Source organism: Etheostoma cragini, chromosome 24 (assembly GCF_013103735.1).
Source record: "Etheostoma cragini isolate CJK2018 chromosome 24, CSU_Ecrag_1.0, whole genome shotgun sequence".
NCBI classification, from domain to species: domain Eukaryota; kingdom Metazoa; phylum Chordata; class Actinopteri; order Perciformes; family Percidae; genus Etheostoma; species Etheostoma cragini.
Window position 1 is genome coordinate 10,256,872 of NC_048430.1, and position 23,017 is coordinate 10,279,888.

The 23,017-nt window shown below is 39.7% G+C and overlaps 2 protein-coding genes across 5 annotated transcripts in view; one reads left to right on the forward strand and one right to left on the reverse strand.

Moving 5' to 3' along the window:
- Positions 1–8,016, forward strand: part of LOC117939137 (cyclic nucleotide-gated cation channel alpha-3-like) — an 11,501-nt gene extending 3,485 nt beyond the window's left edge. Inside the window, exons 2-8 of one of the 3 annotated variants that reach the window (XM_034864166.1) lie at positions 746–799; positions 982–1,100; positions 4,343–4,402; positions 5,681–5,762; positions 5,888–5,989; positions 6,156–6,262; positions 6,369–8,016. In XM_034864166.1, coding sequence (XP_034720057.1) covers positions 5,904–5,989; positions 6,156–6,262; positions 6,369–7,714 — 1,539 coding nt within the window. In that variant the 5' untranslated portion in view covers positions 746–799; positions 982–1,100; positions 4,343–4,402; positions 5,681–5,762; positions 5,888–5,903 and the 3' untranslated portion in view covers positions 7,715–8,016. Of the gene's footprint in view, positions 1–745; positions 800–981; positions 1,101–4,342; positions 4,403–5,680; positions 5,763–5,848; positions 5,990–6,155; positions 6,263–6,368 lie in introns of all 3 variants that reach the window. The other 2 variants (XM_034864165.1, XM_034864167.1) reach the window with 2 other exon arrangements.
- Positions 8,017–13,720: 5,704 nt separating this feature from the next.
- The window catches only part of LOC117939135 (ubiquitin-protein ligase E3A-like), a 16,408-nt gene continuing 7,111 nt past the window's right edge, over positions 13,721–23,017 (reverse strand). For both annotated transcript variants that reach the window (XM_034864157.1, XM_034864158.1), the window contains exons 9-12: positions 21,089–21,244; positions 20,913–20,986; positions 18,771–18,914; positions 13,721–14,299 (exon numbers count right to left, since the gene is read on the reverse strand). In XM_034864157.1, coding sequence (XP_034720048.1) covers positions 14,179–14,299; positions 18,771–18,914; positions 20,913–20,986; positions 21,089–21,244 — 495 coding nt within the window. In that variant the 3' untranslated portion in view covers positions 13,721–14,178. The remainder of the gene's footprint in view (positions 14,300–18,770; positions 18,915–20,912; positions 20,987–21,088; positions 21,245–23,017) is intronic.

Here is a 23,017-nt window from a genome sequence, read left to right on the forward strand (position 1 = left end):
GCTCTGTGTGCATGCGCGCTCCCGCGGCCAGGGGATACAGATCCTGGCGGGGATAAGTACATTGGCACGACACCTGTCTGACTCGACTCTCATTGGGTATGATGCGTTGCCGTTGGTGTGCCGTAACCCGTTCACATCTGAGCATGCGCGACTCAAATCTGCACTCGCCTCACATTGGTGACAGTCGTCACAGCTCTCTCTATAGAATAACATGGCACAGCCAGCCAAAACTATGTTCCTGTGGTTTTACCACTGATCATCTTTATGCAGCTTTAGAGCAGGGGTTTCCAGACTAGAGGATGTCATCCCATCCTCTGCTGGAATAATATCTACATTGTGTTGGTAATTTGCTTAAACACAACTAAGTCAGCACGATACATGATGTGGGCATAACACGACCTAAAACTAAAAACTGCTCCACAACTATCTTTTGTCTATCAATCTAATACTGAATTTTAGCCCTTTGAAAAAGGGCAACACTGTGTAAAGCATCGTCATGTCTCTTTCATGTGCAAACAGTATAATGCTTTTCAGGTAAAGTGCAGATGACTAGCCAATGTTGACGTCTGTATCATTTTAGTATACATTCAGTAGACAAAGACATTTTTACTTCTAAATAATTACACCATGGACACAAACCTTCTGATTGGCACTGGTCAAACACACATTCCCATGCTAAACACACACAGTTTTTGAACATATTTTGAATGTGAGCTCATCAAACATTTCTGCCCCATGTCTCCAGACTGATGGAGACCCAGGATCAGACATTGTCAGTGGGGACAGGACTACTGTCCAGGTGAGTCTCTCTATTGAAGAGAGAATGTACATAGTGATATCAACTGATATTTAATTGATACAACCTACCAACCTCAAATGTCCTTTACTATTAACAAATCCCTGATGCAAAATGTACAGATGTTACTATGCCCACCTTTTCCTACCATGTGTTTGTGTGTATGTGCTGATAAAAGAATGTAGGTGGTTTGTATCTCTTTCCCAAGGCTGACACGCATAATGCACTTTGGGAGGAGCAGTGTTGGGCCTACAGAGTGCAGCCTCAGCAGCCAGAGGGCAGAGAACAACATGAGGAGCAGGTGAGCGTTCCATCTCAGTCCAGGACCACACTGCTGGAGGATCTGACCAACACTTTAGCGCCATCTTTCATTCCATACACTCAGAAGTCAGTCAGTATACAAAACACATCAAGGTTTTACACCCAGCCTGTTATTGTAGTCACCATTAGATTTAGCAAAAGCTGAAAAAGACACTTATATTGAATGAAATTTGTATGCTGTTTGTGCATTGGTGCACAAGCTATTGCTGTAACTAAAGACACTTACTTTTCTTGGTTCCAGACATACTTTTTTAAACCTGACAAGCGTCCACATCTATATGGCGCCTCTTCTGTTCAAAGTGATGTAAAAATGGGGCAATCATACACCATAACACACTAGTACATGGCAAGTGACACTAGTTATGAGCGAGAGATAGGAAAGGATGGAAAAAGCGAGCATATAAAGACTACATTAACCTGAGACAGTAAGAGCAAAGTATTTTAAAGTAATTTCTGTACTTTTGTTGCCATGCATTCACATTTCCTGCATGAACACATTGCTTTTCCTGGGTTTGTTTTGGCACACTGAATTGATTCTCTATAACTCTGGTATTGACTAAGTGTTAGAAAATGTATAAGCAATAAAAGATTGTCAGAAGCCTGAGTAAAGGCAGTTTAGAGAAGCCCCTCCTTGAATGCCACACTTTTGAAGAATCTACAGACATCTGTGAGAAGTTCCTGAAGATTTTTACCAAAACAATAGAGACCATTAGATCTCAGTTCTGTCCTCTTCCTGAAACCAGGCACCAGTGTTTAGGGGGCCAATCTACCTTTATGAATTCTAACTGGTTTCTAACTCTACGTTGAGGGACATTGTTATGCAATTGAAATCTACTACTTGCCACCATGATCCTCTGCCCTCACATCATACATTTAATATAATTGGCCCTAGTATTCAAACTATCACTCATTCCTGCTTAGCCACTGTCACTCCCCCTGCAGATTTTAAACATGCAAGTGTTCATCATAACCTTGATGTCAAACACATAACTTTTGATCCATCTCAAAATTGCCATTTATTTTAAAAAAATGACCAGTCACAACTACAACCACTCTTGAATGTGTATTTGTGGTACTGTATTTAAATTCTTTTATGGGTAAGATGGTGAGTGTGAGCATTGTAATTTCCATTTTTATGGATGAAATAAACTTGACTTGACTTGACTTGACTTGAACACTGTTGAGATCCTTCACCCCATTTTCAATAAGGGTTTAAAACCTTCCACAACACTGAAACAGCTCTGTTAAAAGGGACAACTCTGGTTTTATTACATTTTAGTGCAGCCTAAATATTGTGGACCATGACATCCTTATGACACGTCTTGAACAGTGGATTGGTATTAAGGTTTCAGTAGAATTATGTCAGTTTTCCTCCTAAACTGTCCCTAACATCTACGGCGTCCCTAAGGGTTCCATTCTGGGTCCACTTCTATTCTACCTGTACATGCTCTACCTCTTGGAAAACTTATAGAAAAATACTTCTCCTGTCACTTCAATGCTGAGAATTCACACAGCTCTATCTCCCACTAAAAACTAGGGACTACCTACAGCCTCTCCTGAACTGACTCAAATATATTAAATTTTGGATGCCAAATAACTAGATACATATATAACTAGAACTGAAGTAATTATCTTTGGTCCCTCTAAGTCCATTTATCTCACCAGTCAGCTAGGCCACCTCCCCCCACATGTAAAGTCTAAAGTCACGTGCAAAAAACGTTTGCGTCATATTTGATTCTGAGCTCTGTCTTGTCAAAAAAATCAGTTCAGTTGTTAACCTTTGTGTTGTCCTTGGGTCCAATTTGACCCATTTTTAAGAAGTTTCCATATCAGAAATTTGGGTTTCCTTCAATCAAATGTTTAATGAAATTAATGTGGATGATTCCATACAACCATTACTTTTTCCAAGGGAAAATAGAGAGAATTTTATATCATTTGAAAAAAAGGAAAAAAGAACATTGAAAGAAAGTGAGAGAAAGGTTTGGAAAAAGATTCAAAAATGTGGGGGGGGGAATTTACAAAAATATCAAAAGAAATTGCTGAAAAAAACTCAACAAAAACATCTGAAATAGTGACAAAAAAACTGGAAAAAATCTATAAAACCATGAAGAAAATTGAAAGAAATTGACAGAAAACTCTAAAGAAATGACTGAAAACAAATCTACTTAAACATCTGAAATAGTGATACAAAAAAAATGGGAGAAAAAAATTGACAACATCAAAAGAAATTTCTAAAAAACATTCAACAAAACTTAACAAAAACCATTTTTTTTAAATCGCTAAAAAAAATACAAAAACGCCAAATGGTGAAAGAAAAACAAAGGGTTGAGAAAGTTTTCATCTAAAATTTTGACCCAACAAAAAGTTGCATGGTTGACAGGAAGACAACATAAGTTACTATTAGTTAACAACTGTTTCCAAACTCAAGACAATTCTGTCCTTCCATTCCATGGAAAATTATTATTCACGCCGTTATTACATCCAGACTGGACTATTGCAACTCCCTTTGTTTAGGCTTTTCCCAGTCTCATACAGATGGTCCGAAATCAGCTGCAAGGATGTTGACTGGTACTTAAAAGTTGTGGGCATATCACCCCAGTGCTGACCTCTTTTAATTAGCTCCCTATTAACTTTAAAATCACATTTAAGACCCTGCTGATTGCATTCAAGTCTCCTAATGGTCAGGCACCTTACATTACAGATCTTATTTACCAACCCTCAGACCTGAGGTCTCTTAGATTTTTTGTTTTCAATCTAGGATAAATACACATTTGTAGTCATCTGTTATGTCTATAATTCCGTTTTTTTGTGAATTGCTGATTGTGTTGGTTGGAATGTTCTCTTTCTGTGTACTTTTAATGTTTTTTTCTGCAGCCCTGTTGTCAGCTTAAGCAGTGTTTAAATGTGCTTGGGAAAAAAACTTATTTTGCTTTTTAGTTTGATGTGATTTTCCTATCTTGTTTAATTTGTTAAAAAAATACCAGGCGTAATTTATGACTAGAACGCAAAACATCCGAATGTTGCCTGTCTGTGGTGCTCCATATGAGTGCAGTGGTAGTTTTATTTCAGTTTAGGTTCTCCAGCCCACCCTGGTGTGTTGCTTGTGTATTACCTTCATGATCGCTGGCAGATACTTTACACTGAAACCTTTTCAACATTCTTCTGAGTTGAGTTACTATACCGTATGTCTTGGTTGCAAATATATGCAATTCTTTGTTTCTCTTCCAGTGATGGTCAGCTAGCCCTGGCAGCACAAAACACGAACAACTGCAACAACAATGATGGGTAAGATGATATATGAATCCTCTTACATGCCCGTAATCACACTAATTGATTACATTTAAATCGAGATAGTGTACCATCTGCTGCTGTATAGATGTATTAGAGATTAGAGCCAATTCATTTCCATGAAATATGACTGTAATCAAAGGGTTCTTTGTTCATTGATTGGATTAATAAACAACAAAAGGAAAATAGTCCAGCCATGAGATTTTGAGACTTTGTCATGGACCACAAAGCTAAAAGTCAGTTCAATTTCAGTGTCAAATCATGACTCTCAGGACTCTTTACAGATAGAGTAAGTGTAGTCCACATTCTATAATTTACAGAAACCTTACAACTCCCCCCAAGAGCAAGCATTTAGTGCAACAGCGGTGAGGAAAAACTCTCTAGGTAGGCTACTATCTGCCACTGCCAGGTGGGACACAGAGACACGCATAGAGATATACAGAAATATGATTCCTAATGATTATAGCAGTTGGTACAATGAACAGTTGCAATTACAGTAACAATAAAGATAATAGAACTATTATTAGAAATAATAGGAGTAGCAGTACAGGGCATAGGAGGGCGCTGAGCAGGACCACGGCAGCAGATGCAAAAACTATTCAGGTGCCACTCCAAAGGGAATCTGCAAGGTGAGAAAGCATAAGGACTCCGGGGAAGAAGCTCCCTGGAGCTAAGTCAGTAAAGGAACATGAATGTACACAAATGAAAAGAGGGAAGAGGAGAGAGGAGCTCAGTGTGTCATAGGAAGTCCTCTGGCAGTCTAAAACTATAGCAGCATAACTAAGAGCTGGTCCAAGGCAAACCTGGGCCTTTCAAACCTTTTGGACTAGTGCAGTCAAATTCAACTGAAGTTACATTCTTATTCAGTTGTATCAATGTGTGCATACACTAAAGGAACACTCCACTGATTTGACTCTTTACTAGTAGTAATACAGTTGTATAATGTCTCGTGTGGCTCTGGAGACTAAAGTCTGAGATCATTTTCTAGTCAAGTAGCCTAGTTATCACTGTGTATTTTCCATGATTTTTAGGAGTCTGTTAACACTAATACATGTACTATAATATATAATATAAACAATAAAGCATTAATTTAGTAAGAAAATCCATTTTGTTTTCTTTATTTGAAAATTTGGCCCTCAGAGTGTCTGCTTACAGAAATTCTGGCCCTTGGAAAAGTGTAGTGGATGACCCCTGGTCTACGTTTCCATGACTGCACTATGTCACAGCATCCCAAAATATGAACCTCACCTGCCTGTTTCTGTCTGACATTTACAGTAAAAAAGATGCCAAGAAAGAGGAACCTAAAAAGGATGATAAGAAAGATGACAAGAAAGATGATAAAACGTGAGTGAGTACCATGTAAAATGTTCTATGCTTGCAACTTATAGATAGTATTAAGATACAATGTACCAGCAACCTGTGTTAGTGCCTAATTTTGCCAAGTATGACAATTTTTAACAAAACAAAAAAATCCCTTTTCAGAAAGGAGGTGTGGATCATGGACCCTGCAACAGATATGTACTATTATTGGCTGTTTACAATAGCCATCCCAGTTTTCTACAACCTTATCTTCCTAGTGGCAAGGTCTGAATTCATGGGGTTTGGGATTTCCTCTTTACTGTTTTTATCATTGTCATACATCACATGTCATATTGTCTCATCATTTATTATTGTCTTTATTGTAATTTCCCCTTGTGGGACTAATAACGTATACAATACATTACATCATCATGGTTTTGCTTCCCTTTAGGTCTTGTTTTAATGACCTGCAGAATAAACATACAACGCTGTGGATGGGTTTGGATTACACTTCCGATGTCCTCTACTACATTGACACCTTTGTGAGAGCCAGGACAGGTCAGTACCAGAACTTGATTGAATGTGTGAAGATTATAGCGGCGTTGAGTATGTGATAATTCTAAAAATCTTACTAATTCTAATGTGTGTCTAAATATGTCAACAGGTTTTCTGGAGCAAGGCCTTCTTGTAAAGGATGAGAAGGTCCTGAAAGAAAAGTACACGAAGACACTCCAGTTCAAATTAGACATTATATCAATTATTCCCACAGATTTTATGTTTCTCATAATTGGAATTGATAACCCAGAGTGGAGATTCAACCGTCTCTTTAGGTTAGCCCGTCTTTTTGAGTTCTTTGACCGGACGGAAACGCGAACAAATTATCCCAACATCTTTCGAATTGCTAATCTTGTACTTTACATTATTATCATTATCCACTGGAATGGTTGCCTTTTCTTTGCCATCTCCAAGATGCTTGGCTTTGGCTCAGATACCTGGGTATATCCCGACATAAAGAACCCTGAGAATTCTCGCTTGGCCAGGCAGTACATCTACTGCTTTTACTGGTCCACTCTCACCCTGACAACTATCGGTGAGACACCACCCCCAGTCCGAGACATTGAATACTTTTTTGTGGTAGCCGACTTCCTCACTGGGGTTCTGATCTTTGCGACAATTGTAGGCAATGTTGGAGCCATGATTTCCAACATGAGTGCTGCACGTGTAGAGTTCCAGGCTAAGATTGACTCTATAAAGCAATACATGCAGTTTCGGAAGGTCACCAAAGACCTGGAGGTTAGGGTGGTTAAGTGGTTTGACTACTTGTGGACAGAGGAGAAAACCTGTGATGAGAAGCAGGTGCTGAAGAACCTGCCAGACAAGCTAAAGGCCGAAATCGCCATCAATGTACATCTGGAGACTCTGAGAAAAGTACGCATCTTTCAAGACTGTGAAGCAGGTTTGCTTGTTGAGTTGGTCCTTAAACTTCAGCCTCAAGTTTTCAGTCCTGGCGACTACATCTGTAAGAAGGGGGACATAGGCAGGGAAATGTACATCATCAAAGGAGGAAAGCTGGCTGTGGTGGCAGATGATGGGGTTACCCAGTTTGTGGTCCTAAGTGATGGGGCATACTTTGGAGAAATCAGCATCCTTGGTATCAAGGGCAGTAAGGCAGGAAACCGTAGAACAGCCAACATCCGAAGCGTGGGCTACTCTGATCTGTTTGCGCTGTCCAAAGATGATCTGATGGAGGCGCTCACCGAGTATCCTGATGCAAAAAATATGCTGGAGGACAAGGGAAGGGCAATCCTGATGAAAGATAATCTCATTGATGAGGCACTGGTCAATGCTACTGACGCCAAAGACTTGGAGAATAAAGTCAACCAGATTGGAGCCAGTTTGGATGTCATGATGGTTAAATTTCGAAAGCTGAATGACCAGTATGAATCTTCCCAGCGTAAAATCAAGCAACGGCTCACTAATATGTCGAACCAGGTCCGAACACTTAGATGAGGGCAATGATTAGATCTTGGCTTTGGACTACTATTGCCAGTCTTAGTGAATGTTCAGGACATAACTTTCAAGATCGTCTGTTCTGTAGGATTTTTTGAACACACCAAATAGCATATGACCAGAAGCTAAACAGTGGCTGACTCCATTCATTTTCCCCACATCAAAAAAAAGGTTGTCTTTTTGTTTACCATCCTCATAAACACAGATATTCAGAGGGCTGGGTAATTCAATACTTAACACATAATAACTGAATTGTGTCCCTACTGAGTTTAAAAAAAAACGAGTCCTGTTTACAACTTTTCTCTGATCGTTGCTCTACTGCAGTGGTTCTTAACCTTGTTGGAGGTACGGACCCCCACCAGTTTCATATACGCATTCACCGAACCCTTCTTGATTGGAAAAATAAAATTCAAAACATAGGAATATATTTTACTGGTACGATGCTGTGAGGATCGGTTTGTTGATCGGTACAAAGCCGAGAACAGGCAGAGTAGCCTTTTCATCGAATCTGGCTCTCTTCACCTTGAATTCAGCGAGCGTTGTGTTCTTGTATTGTCCATCTCCATGCAGCTTAAGGAAGTGTTCTCTTAGTTTTGCCGGTGCTAGACTAGAATTGCTTAACTTGGCATTGCAAATCATGCAGTTAGGACGCTTACTCCCATCACGTTCCGTTATACATGTAAATCCACATAGTACATATTCTTCCGACCACTTTCTTTGTTTGCTCGACATAGTTAGTATGAAGAGATTAAAATATTAAAAAAGAACCAAGAAAGAAATCACACGACGTGCCATCACGACAGTCACAATTTGACTACTGAGCGCGCCAAATTCCCTGCAGCACAGATAGGCCAAGCGATGTTGCGTGATCACCTGCAGCCAATGATGGCTCGTGTCATCACGAATCATATGATTCGGGTGTGTTTCTTGACCTCCGCCGAACCCCTGAGACTGACTCACCTAACCCCTGGGTTTCGATCGAACCCAGGTTAAGAACCACTGCTCTACTGTCTCGATTGGTTAAATAAAAAAATAAAAGATTTTTACTGAGTTAAAAAGGTACCAATTTGGTCTCAGAACTAAAATTTGTCTCACTATTTGCATGTGTCATTTTAAGAATCCGATACATTTTCATATTACAACTGTCAATATGCCTAGATCTTCAATAAAATGTAGTTTCTCCCACACTGACTAACATTTAACAAGTACACGATTAAACAAAATACTATCCTTTTGGTTTTAAATAAACCAATTTGAAGTCAGTCTGTGTCTATTTTCATCTGAAGCAGCAACCCACCAACAATGAGTCCATTTAGAAAGCACATCATTAACATTATGGGACTATAACTATAGAGGAAGATACCTCTAATGCTGTCATACAGTGTGTGGCTGTTAAGTATGTCCATTTAACTGAAACTCTGTTGGTCTAAACAATGCATCATTAAATCTTTTGGAAATTCAGGGTTAATTCCTTTGCACGCTGTTTTTATCTTAGCGTGTACATGTACTTTCAGGGTCTGATGGGCACACTCCCCACCTTCTTTGCTTTTTTCTGTGTGTTGATAACAGCCGGTCACGTACCAAACTTGATTCACATCCAGGGGCATTAGAAAATGAATTGTAATGACTTTAGTAATCCCCTGACTTTTTATCTAAAGCCAGAAGCAGGTCTTAATTTTCACATCCAGTGTTAATATCGCAACATCTTTTGGATGGATTGGCACACAACTTCAACATACTTGTGGTTCAGATCATAAATCCTACTGACTCCATTGACCCTTGCATTGTTGTAAAATTATTACACGATTACCCCTTTCCCAACACTATTGATTCAGATTTAAATGTCTCAACTGGATGGATTGATATGAAATTTGGTATAGATATCCCCCTCAGGATGAATCCTAATAAGTCAAGTGATCCCCTGACTTATCTAGCACCATCACAAATTTATCATTTAAAGTTATGTCTGAATACCTGCAAAAATAATACCATCCCCATCAGCTGCACCTTGTATTTATTGCTAACATTGTCAACATTACCTGCTACATATCAGCATGTTGTTAGCACATTGCTGATCAGGTGCTAGCATTTAGCCCAACACACCAATGTACAGCATCACAGCTGGCTTGGCTTAAGACTCTTAGCCTTGTTAAAGCCATTAACAACTGAAAGTGGTCCACAAAGGTTAGCTTCTTAGCATGACATACATTTCATGTTTGTGATGTAAATATTTAAGTGTGTTCAGTGGACAAGGTTTAATGATAGAAGTTATTCTGTGCTGAATAATAATAATAAACAGCTACACATTGGTGAGATTCATTGTCATAATACGAAAAGGATTAAAAGGCAATACAAGTTGGAAAAAAGCTGTCATCTTTATTTAGCATGTTTTCACAGCACTGAATACTTTCATCAGTTTGTTCCTTTTAGAATGTAACCGTTAAGTCAAACCAATGAATGAAAACTGCTTCCCTTTCCAAAATCAGGTTGACTTTTCACCTTTTACCTTCAGGAGCCTCTAGAGCCCTTTCACATGTCCATGTGAGCATCTTTAGCATTACAAAACAGAGGTACAAAGTAATGTTTAACAGCTAAAACCAGACCTGGGGCTTAAAACAGTTGTAAGTAATCCTTAACCTTTGTTTTACCATACAGTTTGACATGATTGAAGTTACAGCAGTATAACAATTCCAGCTAAATTGTTAATCGCACAACATACAGTCCACCGTTTGTCCACATCTCCAGACACTCCATGTACTGTCCAAAGTAACTTCAATAAAGGCTAAAAACAAGCACTGAAAAGTATTATCCAACATCGTTTTGCCCTGGTCTGATGAGAAAGTAAGAGAAATGGAACAGACTGAATGGCTCAGGGTTGTTGTGTACTGCTGCAGTCTCAGCACTGTGGTTTAGTGGTATGTTGTGGGCGCCATCACGCTCACAAAAACGAGTTTAAAGAAAAAGAAAAAAGTTATACTGATGGTCCTTTTGCAGACATCACCAGGACAGCAGGAACCTCATTGTTAGACACACCAGTGTGTGAGTGAGAAGTAACAAATTCAATCTCAAAAGACAACACACACCCCTACTGAATAGCCCATGACGACACAGAACACTAATCTGCTCTTAACAACTTGTCAGTGACCATCAGCAACAATGTCGTCGCCTGTGACTAGCTTTGAATATATCTAAACTGTTGTTAAAAAAAAAAAAAAAAAAAAAAAAAAGACATAATAATCTGGCTCAACGGAAAAAATCTTTACTCTCCAATTACTAGTTTTCCGGAGCTTTCAACTACATCTGTTGGTTTTCATCAACGGTTGGAGTTTGCTCAGTTGGTTCAGGTGTAGTGATGTGACGACTGTGATAACAGGTGGTCTTATATGGGCTGTTCAAATATGGTCTGTGGTGTCAGACGTAAATGTCCTTTATCTTTCTCCTGCCGTCCAGTGACTCCTGGTCCAAGACCTTTGACCTCTCCCTGGTGGATACTGTGAAGGGTTTTTGTCTGTTCACAGACAGTTGCCTGTTTCTGGTGTTTATTTATTCTCTAAAAGGTCCTCGAAATTAAACCCTAACAGTTGGATAAATATCATGGAGGACGTTCACATTCTACGCCAAAGACCATCTTGGAACAGAGACAGGGGTTGTCATCCCCCTCCCATGTAAGACAACATGGCATCCCATAATTTAAGATCCATGTGTAGGTCAAGTGATGTCCACCCAAGCCAGCTTAATTTCCTGATTAGGACTAAGAGATGTGGTTGAAAGGTTAGTAAATGTACTTTAAAATAAATGCTATAGATTTAATAGCAAATCTAAAGATGAGGGGACACTGTTAAGAGAGCTTTACGGTAGCATGCAGAGCAAGTTTATCTCAAATGATCCCAACCACTTATTTGGAAATAAAACAAAAGAACCAGTGTATGCATGTTTTAGTGTACACTTTACAGTTTTGATTCCCATGTTCAAATGGATGCTGTAGTTTTAGAGTTTGGATTACTTCCATCCGTTTCCACCAAATATGAAAATCTATGAGCAGACTCTTGAAAGTTTCAAGTTTGGCTTGTAAAGGATAAACTGCACTGCCCTAGAAGGATGATAAACTTGAAAAAGCACATGGTTTGGTGTAATGTATTTGGGTGAACTGTACATGTAGAAAACCGTCTTTTAAAAAGGACTTACACAGTGACCTACCATACTTACCATTGTAACTGGCTGTGCCAAATGCAACAAAACATATTTCAGGTGAGACCATTTTATTTTTACTTTCAAATAAGTGGTTTGATTTGGTTAAACTGTACCGTTTGAACCTGTTTGGCTGGCTGACGTTGCTCTTCCCTTATGTACTCTATTGCCAGTGTCAGTATATAGTCTGTGTGCAAGAACACCATGCAGACAATACTCAAGTTCTTTACAGGGTACACCCTTGGCAACTGAAGAAAAACAGATCTATCAAAAATTGGCCTGATCTGTGCGAGGATGATTTCACAGTAATTCCAATTAAAGGTGAACAGAAAAAAGGCTATTAAACACTTTTTGTTAGACTTTTCCATAGACAGTGGTTACAGCGGTTTTCACTCTCATTGAATGTGACAAATCCAAATATAAATGTGATCACAGTGATGTGTCCACACAGTACCATCTCCCCCAGAGTCAGAGAATATCATCGGTATCTCTGTGCATTCAGTACAGAGGTACATGGGTCCAGGACATGTTTATCCTAGCTTAGACCAAAGACTGGAAGCAAGGGGGTCAGTTAGCCTAGCCTTGCTACATAATATTATACTAAAAAGATACAATGTGACAGTTATAGAGAATGTGGAAGTGTTTTTTTGCCTGCTTCCGGTCTTCAAAATACGCTCAATTGGATGCAAACAAGATGGCATTTAAATTCATCCCCTCACTTAACGGTGGATAAGATAGCAAACGAGAACATTTCACAAAATGTAATTTTTTGTTTTCCCATCTCTCATAAGCATATATCAGTGAGAGATCTGATCAAACCACACATTTACACTGATATTATTTTTCCAATGTGGGTCTAACAGCAAAGGAAGGACTGCAAGGAACATATCAGGGGCTTCTCCGAGACTCAGTGGCTACAGGATTGACTGACCATAGATTGCAGCTTTACACAATAATTAGTTTGTTCAGATTGTGCTTAGACTACTGTCCTCACTTGCCCATTGACTGACACATTGCCAACCATCTGGCATGGCAATGTGAATACAAACACCCGTCAGGTCATTTGGCGTGCTGTCAGAAGATTCATGGTGCATTAAAATGACAGGTGTAACCACAACCAGAGACTAAGGCCAAATGGACTTAAGATCACAAGCTACCAAAGCTTTGCCGGTGACAATGTACTGTTGGCTTGACTCTACATGTGGAATTCCAGATAAACTGAGGTTATACTGAACAGAGACTCTGCAGTGTGAGACTAGCTTGGCACAAGAAGAGTTCTATGCCTGTGTATGAGAACATCATCAGTGACCGGTCTATATGTGTGCATCCTCCAAAACGTGCACAATATGGTATCGTGGTTCCAACCGCACTGATATATATAAATACTGTTTTTATTTAGAATTGTCAACACAGGAAGACATGGAAATAAAATGCTTTTAACAATCATGGCAACTTGTGGCCAAAAAACAAACATTCTGAAAATGTCTAAGTGCACTTACACAGCTCTGACAAGATTTAAGTCTAACCTGCAGTTTCTCCCCCCCCCCCCCCCCCCCCCCCCCCCCCCCCCCCCCCCCCCCCCCGCCGCCCCTTCCCCGAGGAAAAAAGGCGAAAAAATAAAAACAGCTATTTCATAATGTGCCATTTTGGACTAGATAGAATGAATAGCTGATGGCCGTGAGTGGAATGGTCAGCGAGAGCTCTTTCTTCTGTTGAGAATACGTTATTTTGTAGTAAAGACTGGTCTAAAACTAGATTATCTCTGCCAATTGTCTATGAACAAGGTCAGGTCTACTTTAACACTTATTTAGTTCAATAAATGGAGTTTATATTGACTTGTTACTGCATTGTCTCAAATGTACAGTTTAATAATAACCCTCCCCCCTTTCCCAAGTAAGGAAACTATCACAACAGGCAGGCATGACAAATAACCCATTTTAACCTTAAAATAAATAATAAGGAAATGATTCTCTCTGTACAAAGAAAAAAAAAAGACGGGGAGGCTGCTGCACATTCACATAATGTGGATGTGGGGGTGGGTATTTTGATCAGGAGGTCTCTGTGCTTACACTGACTGATGTGGGATGATGCAGGCACAGTAGAAGAACTACTGGAGCACTCTATTGGAAGCATTTCTCCTCTTTCATTATGGACTTGCTTTTCCTCAAAACATACTCTGGTCTGTCTTTTGTCACCTTTTGATAAAGGAAGGGCAGAGCAGGGTTTGATGGGCTTTCTGAGAAGGAGTCCGTTTGCTGTGTGTTTGGAGCAGGGGCTCAGAGCATGCCAAACCCTTTGGCATAGGTGATGGCTTTCAGCAGTCTCTCCTTCAGCTTCTCCTTGTTGCTGTACTCAGGCAGCAGCAGCACATTAAAGCAAGTGTGAGACGTCGGTAACCTGCCGAGACAAAACAACACAGCTGGTCAGCTTTAAAGTCCCTGTGAAACGAAAGTTACAGAGTGTTTAGCGTATGTGCTGTGACGTGAATACAAGAGGGTTTAAATCAAATCCTTTGCATTTGATTGGACCGCATTAATGTAACAGTTGTGTTCAGAATAGTAGCAGTGTGTTTAAAAAAGTGAATAATGCTCAAAGTCCTTAGAATAGCTTTTAATTCCATAATATCAATGCATTGGAAGACTGCACATTTAATTCCAAATCAAAACATGACCAAAATTAATCAACTTTGTGTTATACCTTAAGAGAAAGTGAAGAAAAAGGAATATTAGGCGGTTCTAAAAATAAATAAATAGCCATTTTCATTAAAACTCAATAATTTACTGTATAAACTGAAAAAAAAAAAACAAGGGTTGGCTTTACTTTGAATCACTGCACTTATATTTCGCCGCATAACCATTACTTCTGAGAACTGCTTCACATCTGTGTTGCATGGAGTCGACCAACTTCTGGCACCTGTGAACAGGTATCCCAGTCCAGGACCATTGAACTACATTCCACAATTCCCCTGCATTACTGGGTTTTGGCCTCAGAAACAGCACTTTTCATGTCACCCCACAAGTGTTCTATGGGATTGGGGTCCTGGGATTGGGCTGGCCACTCCATAACATCAATCTGGTTCATCTAGAACCAAGACTTTGCTCGCTTACTGCTGTGTTTTGGGTCATTGTCTTGTTGAAAGACCCATTTCAAAGGCATTACCTTTTCAGCATAAGGCAACATGACCTCTTCAAGTATTTTTGATGTTTTGAAACTGATCCATGATCCCTGGTATGCAATGAATAGAATCAACACCAAAGTATGAGAAACATCCCCATAACATGATTTTGCTTTACTATCTTCAGTTTACTGTGACTTGAATTCAAAGCGTGGGGGTTGGAGGAGAAACTGTCTCCGGCCCCTAGACCCAAAGAGACCTATTTTGCTCTCATCAGTCCTCAGAATCTTGGTCTATTTCTCCTTTGGCCTGTCAATGTGTCCTTTGGCAAATTTCAACCTATTCAGTACGTCTCTTTTTTCCAGCAATGGGACTTTGCGGGGGCTTCTAGCTGAAAGCTTTGCTTCACATAGCCCTCTTTTGATTGTAACAGTAATCACAGGTAACTTTAAGTCTTCTTTGATTTTCCTGGAGCTGATCACTGGCTTAACCAATCAGATTTGTCATTTTGGCTATTCTTTCATCCATTCGAATGGTAGTTGACCGTTTTTCCCATGCATGCATGCACAACATTTGCCTCCTTCCTTTCTTAAATATGGGCCATAATCGACACCTGTTTCTTCACAGAATTAACCACCTCACCAACACAACACTGCTGTTATTTTAAACAGTTAACGTTTAAAAACTGAGGTTTCCAAAGAAGTCAGAAGAAAACACATAAATCCCAACTATCTGATGGCACAAATGCCTAATAACAGACAAAATGAAGGAAAAGGTGCCACAAGTCAATGTGATCCAATGCACATATCCGAGACAAAGTGCATGTATGGATGCATTTAGTCTTGCTAGGGCTCAGACCAAAAGCTCTTTGTAAATCAGTGCAGCCAAAATTGGCAAAGTGTACATGTCCCTTGAAATTATTGCAAATTTATAGAAAAATGGTACAGCGCCTGTTGAAAAGATGCCTGTTCGGATGGGGCTATTTCTATTGGTGCTTGCAGCTTACTCGAGAACCGTTCATCCAAACAACTTCCCACTCATCAGTGTCCTTCCTTGGGTTCTGGACACCTGCCATGACAAAGTAGTGTCCCCTAGCAATGCTTAAGTATACGCATCATTAGCTAACAGCTAGCAATTTGGGACAAGGCCATTTTTGGGAAATAAAGTGTTTTAAAAAAAACATTCCATTGGAATCTTAATTTTTGAAACAATTTCAAGTTGAGACGGGTTCTCAATGCACAATCCCACAGGGTTTCAGCGGTCTTGGACTGTGTTTTCTAACATGTTTCTGATGAATTGTATTGTAAGTTAAAATAAAAGACTCAATAACAAGCCAAGCAATGCCAATTCCACTTTTTACCTTATGCTCACTGCAATCCCTACTTTCTACAGTGAATGCAACAGAAATACAGCAACTGCACAACGGTAGTTTGAAATTCACTAACAAAAAAACCTTTTCAACTTCCCACCATCGCTTGTGTAACAAAGTGAATGAGATAATGTAAACACGCTGGCTGTGGAGAACGTCCCCTTTAGTTCCTGCGTTATGGCGTTGAATTATGGCCAGAAAAGCATTTCAACATAATGTCTTCACAGCGAAGTTGACCACTGACCTTTTTGGGTGTTAAATGTCATAACTTCATCAGGTATTCAACTTCAAATAGGTGTGAACCTATTTGACCTGATTAGAGTATGAATTCTTGAGAAGGCCAAGGAGGTGTTATGTGAGGTCACAGTGATCTTAACCTTTGACCAACAAGTTCTAATTCGGATCTTTGAGTCCAAGTGGACGTCTGTGCAAAATTTGAAATATTCCCTAAAAAGGCGTAACTGAGACGTAATACCTCCGGCCACAGCTATCGCCAGCACTGAGGTATAATAAAGCGTTCGCTGTAGGTATCTAAAGCAAGACTCCTGTTAACCCCTCCGTTAACTATGAGAAGCTGAGAATTATTTAGCTTATTATGTTTAGCAAGTAAACTCTTATTTTCTCTTGTGTTCTAAAAGTACAAATAAAGTTTAAATAGGAAGAGTATTAAGGCAAATTTCACAGTAGTGTTTTTTTTTTACTGTTGATTTATTGAACTTTTTTCAACAGTTTTTTGAGTTCAATAATTTCAAAATCTTTCCAGAAGTCAACAAGTAATTGTGCTAAATTATGTGGGATTTCAATATTGACCGAAATAATTGTAATTAGATTTTTTTCCTCAATCAAGCAGCCCTAGCTGCACGTATGCCTGGTTCGGTTTCATAAATCGTAATCATTGTGGAGGTTGGTGAACGCACAAGCCTCATTTCCACCCACGCAGATCGCCATAAATGGACATAGACACCCTTAAACTCTGATTGCATATCAATACTTGAGCCCGCTCCAGCACTCATCAGACCTGTCAATGAGAAATACGGGGGGGGGGGATTGCAATTTCTCAGGGCTGTGTTGCGGTGAGGTTCTCTAACCATGCCAGAGCAGCTGTCATTAGGCACAACTACTGCGCACAGCCGTGGCTATTTATAGCGACGATGTTTCTGCTATAACATCTTAATAATAATAATTCCATGTGAGAAGGATGATAAATGATTCATTCAAAGTAAATTGATAGTGATTTATGTTTTGAAACTGACTTTATTAAGTGCTTCACAATTCAGGATCAAATTAAATCCTCATTAACAAGGAGATGATGCTCAAATGTGAATAAAACGAACGATGAAATTCATCACTCAAATCATTTAAAATAATGTTTATAAATTTGCCTTTGATTGACATATATATTAACATAGTTACATTATTTTGTTATGAATAATTTTATCAGATGATAGGTTAAAATGTATTATTTCCGTGGACCTGGTCTTGCCCCTAAAATTGTGAAATTACAGGCCTGCTCCGCATCTTTTGTCTGTACAGCAGGCCCACCAGAGGATTTTCACCCAACTGGTTGTACACTTTGTCTCATTTTATGCTTTATCAAAAAGTGTTTTACAAATGTTAGTAGCACCGCTTTTATGTGTGCCAAAGCTTAGACTCAGACTGATTTCAAGACTTCAAAACTATAGCGCGCAGTTTCTGTTGCCCCCATGAGGAATTCTAAGTAATGACAACAAGACTGTCTGCGACCCCACAAGATGCAGGCCTTACGTGATCATGCACGCACCCCCACCCCTCCTCCACGCAGTTGCTATTAGCCAAGGAGGACACGGAAGATTTAAGAAATATGATGACTGCGCGGGAAACTCACCGAACAACAAAATCATCTAAACATAGCCATACTTTGAGATACAGAGAGAGTTTTGGGGAGCTGAACTGAATTAGCTTTGTAGCAATTCATTTGGCAATGGCTTGATTGTAACAGCTGTTTATTAACATCAAAAATTTGAAGTGAACACTGTGTTGGCACAGTGGAGTGCTGCTACAGAAGGCCTAGGAAAAAGGACAAGCAGGACCATTTTTATAGCTTGAGTACAACTTAACTGTTCCTTAAGTAAAGCATGGTGTAGCAAGCAGGTCAACCAGATTTACTTGCTCCCTAAAGCCTAATGAAGTGATTGACACATTCAAATTACTATTTCAAAACCCCCAGAAAAGAGTGATGAGAAAATGACGCAGTTAGTTCAAAATTCAAATCAATAACTTTAAGGAGCAAAATGTCATAAATCCTCAATTAACAAAATGACTGTCTACACAAACTGTGTAAAAACATTATATGAGTACATTACAGGAAGAGCCAAGGAGCAGCATAATGGATAGAGGTGGTTCACCTGTCAGTGTCAGGGCCATTCTTGGCAATGATCATCTTCAGCTTGCCCAGCCCACCCACAGGTGCTCTGTCAGTGCCGGTGGTGAACTGCAGGAAGAAACGCTTCTGCTCCTCACCAAACGAATGCAGCGTTTCCCAAAACTCCCTACATAGAGTGAAGTGATAACATTTAAAAAAATATAATAATCCAATGTAATTAATAATCTTCTTATCAAACAACAAAGACATGATGTTAGTACTTAGTATTAAAAGTTTACCTTTTAAGAGAACTAGTGTTTACTTAAAGGTGCCCTGCCACACAAATGGCGTTTTTCCACTGCTGGTAACAGCTCGACTCGCCTCTACTCTACTCAACGCATTCTGCGTCCCTTTTCTGCGAAACGAAAAGACTGTGGACTTTTTTTTTTGTAATGGAAAACCAAAAAAGGCGAGTAGAGTTGAGGCGAGTAGAGTAGATACCACGCAGTGGAAAATCACCAAGTCATTTTTTACTTGCATTTTTATGTTGTTTTTTTGTTTGTGTTTTGTTGTATATGTGAAAATGAACTGCGACTTCAGTCAGCTCTAGCCACTGAAAAGAAATAAGTGGAGAAATCAGGCCAATTACAAAAGCTGGTCAGTCCGACGGCATGTTGCCTGAGCTCATTTTTATTCATGAGCTCGCCCAGTTGTGCTGATAGCCAGGCTCTCATTGGCTAACTGTTATCCAATCAGAGTCAAGCAGCTTAGTTCGTTGAATATTAATGAGAACTGGCACAAATTGAGAATGGCTTGAAACAAGGTAACCAAGGCATTTTTTTCCACAAAAAATGTTACAGAGTCCATGGTAGAACTTCAGACATTAGCAAAAAGTAATGAAATGCATGTGGCAGGGCACCGTTAAATGTGGTCCTAACACTATTTCTACTACAATAGAAAGGATGTGACCTCAATGTGACAATTAAAAGCTGTAAACAAACCTCCTTATTTCCACCATGATCTTGCACATCTCTGCAAGAAGCAGGGAACCTGTTTACAGGTCAATAGGGTCTTGCACATTGGGTATGCATTTAAACCAGGGGGGTTGATGCATTGACTGTGTAAGAGACAAAACATCTCAAAGCCCCCTGGTGGCTGGCTGCAGTATAGGTTATAAATCTCACCCCCCTCCATGTTACAAGGGCCAAACTAAAAAAATCAAATTACATTTAAGATGGTTTCTGTTGTTTTAGGTAGTTCTTATCTTGTTGATGTATTTTCAAGTGTTCATTTCCTTGACAAGTTTGGGTTTTATTACTTTTTTAGTGCTATAATAGGGTCAAAAGTTACAATTGACAGCTTATTAGTATCGTTCGAGATTAGCTGCGCCTCGCCTGTAAAGTGGACGAGAGCAGGCTGCAGCAGCAGTGGGCAGTGACAAAATAGCCACGGTTAAGTCGGACAGGTTACAGTTTCCATGAGCCTTCAGGCTGAACAAAAATCACAGAAACACGCGAATCCTGTTAGGTCCAATTGCGATTTAAAAAATTGTTATCAGACCTGTAGGGTGTATCAGCTTGTACAGTCTCTATTTGTTTTTATTAAGACTGAGTAGATGTCAAAATGCTCTACGTGTGTTCTGAACAGAATAAGCCTTTAAATCAGACAGCAATATAACAATTAAAATCCCCCCAATTCTAAAACAATAAAAAGTTTATATAAAACCATTTAGATCCGCTGAAAGCCACGGGTTTCCCATCATGCCCTGGGTCTTCTTGGGTCCTGCAGTCGGTTAAAGCAACAGCGCCGCCTGCGTCTAAAACCTGCGGCCACCTTGATCTTGTGAGTATATCGTTACCCACGTGTGCATGACGTCAGAGCAAGTCGGGATCAAGTCAGATACAAATCTATCTGACATGGGTTTGGCCTGGCTCATCTCGATTGAGCCTATTGACCCACAACTGGTTGGCAGGTGTATGGGTGGTAATTGGCTAATGCAGCTACAACCTCGCTCACTGCTGCGCAAACTCTGGCTGCAAAATTACAACACGGAAACGTCCGTATCTCGGATATTTTGGCTTCACTTTTTTACAGTGGAGACAGTTGTCCATCTTTATATACTATATGATTCAAACCATACTCATAATTTTGGTGCACATGTACCAACAAACACACACTTTCTTACTTGATGATTCGAGAATCTCTGTTGTAACCGCCATCGTACTCCGTTGTTTCTTCAAGTGCTAGGAAGTCCAGGTTCTGCAGTACATGACAGAAACAAAAAACATGGATTGAAATTAAGCATTTAAGCAAATTTAAGTGAGTTACTAACATACTCAAATGTCTGCTGACAAATCTCACCCTGCTTCCACAGATCAGGAGCTCTATTTCCTCTGGTCTGAACAGGTATTTGAGTGGGGACTCGTTGGTGACCATGTGGAAGCCTCTCCTGAAAGCTTTGAACTGCTTCTCCACACTTTTGTTTAGCATGTATTCTGCATACTGAGCAACAAACTCCTGCAAAAACGCACATCAACAGGGACGGTTACTGTTTGTCAAAAACCTGATGAGTACACTTTCCCACCTAGTTTTATCTGGCCTTCAGAGAAGTTGTTTTTGTTCATCATATTACCCAGGAGTACCAGTGTGCTATGATGACCTCAAAATGAGCCATGAGCGTTCTAAATGTGCATCCACTAGTAAAACACCTCTTGCCACGCTCATACAATACAGGAGAAAGGGATTTAATTATTTTTTTTGAACTTATTTTAGGGATTTAATTTGTATCAGCACTGAAATATTCAACAGAAAAACACCTTACCAGAAAAAAAAAAAAAAAAACCTGTCCGCGGGCCGTCGGAGCGTTACTTAAATGGCCAATTAGTGTAATGTCCAGTTTCAACTGGCATTAAAAGAGATTTCCTGTCGATTTTAACACGTAGCTCTGTCAGTAGCAAGAAAAATGAAAAAAAATCAATGCTGCCTACACCGTGTTATCCCCCTGTTAGAGTTAGCACCCAACAGGCTTAAACAGGGCAGAATGACAGAAAGGCATAAAAGTTGTGTTAATAACAACTTTTGTTGTGTATTTGTCGCACCGTCTGGCAGCTGACGCAGGCTGTGTCAATGCAACCTAAATGGGAAAGTCTGTTGCTAAGTGATTAATGAAGTTACAGCATTGGATCAGGGTAAGTGATAAAGTCAGTCAAGTTGGAGCTTTCTCATTGACTGTTGCTCTTCAAAAATCATTCAGCATGACAGTCAATTGGTAACGTCTTTGGCTCCCCTACCGCTGATCAAATCAGCTGATCAACCACGCTGTTGTTGCTGCCACGGCCATTTTAATAAAAAAGATACTGCTTGACTTTACCCCTGATTGGTGTGTGTATGTTGAGTTAAAACTTAGATGAGATCAACTCACAAAAATAACAGAAAGGAGTAAGCTATATACTATGAAGAACGGAAAATCATCTTTAAAATAGGATCATCTGAAAGTAGCGTAAGGCAGTCCCTCCAGGATTTTGCAGCATTTTTTTAGATTGTTGTTGGCCAAAATGCCTTATTTTGCTGGAGCCTTTGTTAAAAAAAGTGATAAAAGTTGCAATATCTTTTGTGTGTATGTTGAAATGAAGTTGCGGGACACAGAGAAAGTTGCAACAACAAAAAAGGAATTATATAATAACATTACTCTAGGCTTTGTTTTCCTAGTAACCTTACCAAAAAGATGCAGTGATTGGTCAAAATTGTGGGTTGCACCAAAGTCACAGTGATTGGTTGAATATGCATGAATTGGCGCGATTGCAACATTGCGGAAAGGAAAGGGACTTTAGTTTCATTTTGAGTTTTAACATTGGAGCATCGCTTAAGAGCTGGGCTGTGATCTGTTCTCTCTGCAAAGAAATCTCCTTGGGGTGGGGAAGCGAAGGCATTCACCCACCATGCTTTCATGTAGAGATGTTCCGATTCCGATACCAGTATCGGAAATGCCTCCGATACTGCCGAAAATGCTGGCATCGGTATTGGCGAGTACTGCAGTCCAGGTACCGATCCGATACCACATAAACTATTAGAAATAGGAATCTATTAACTGGTTAGCTCCTTTAACTGTGACAAAGTTCTTCTTCGCCGCTCTTAAAATAGTTGCGCTGCTGTCTTTGAGGGGCGAAGAAGAATTGATCACCTAACGCCTCCTTAAAACAAACTAACGTTAGTGCATCATGTCGGCAGTTTGGCAGTACTTTACAGTGGATGTTCCCACTGGTAAGACAGCGACATGCAGTTTGCCAGGTT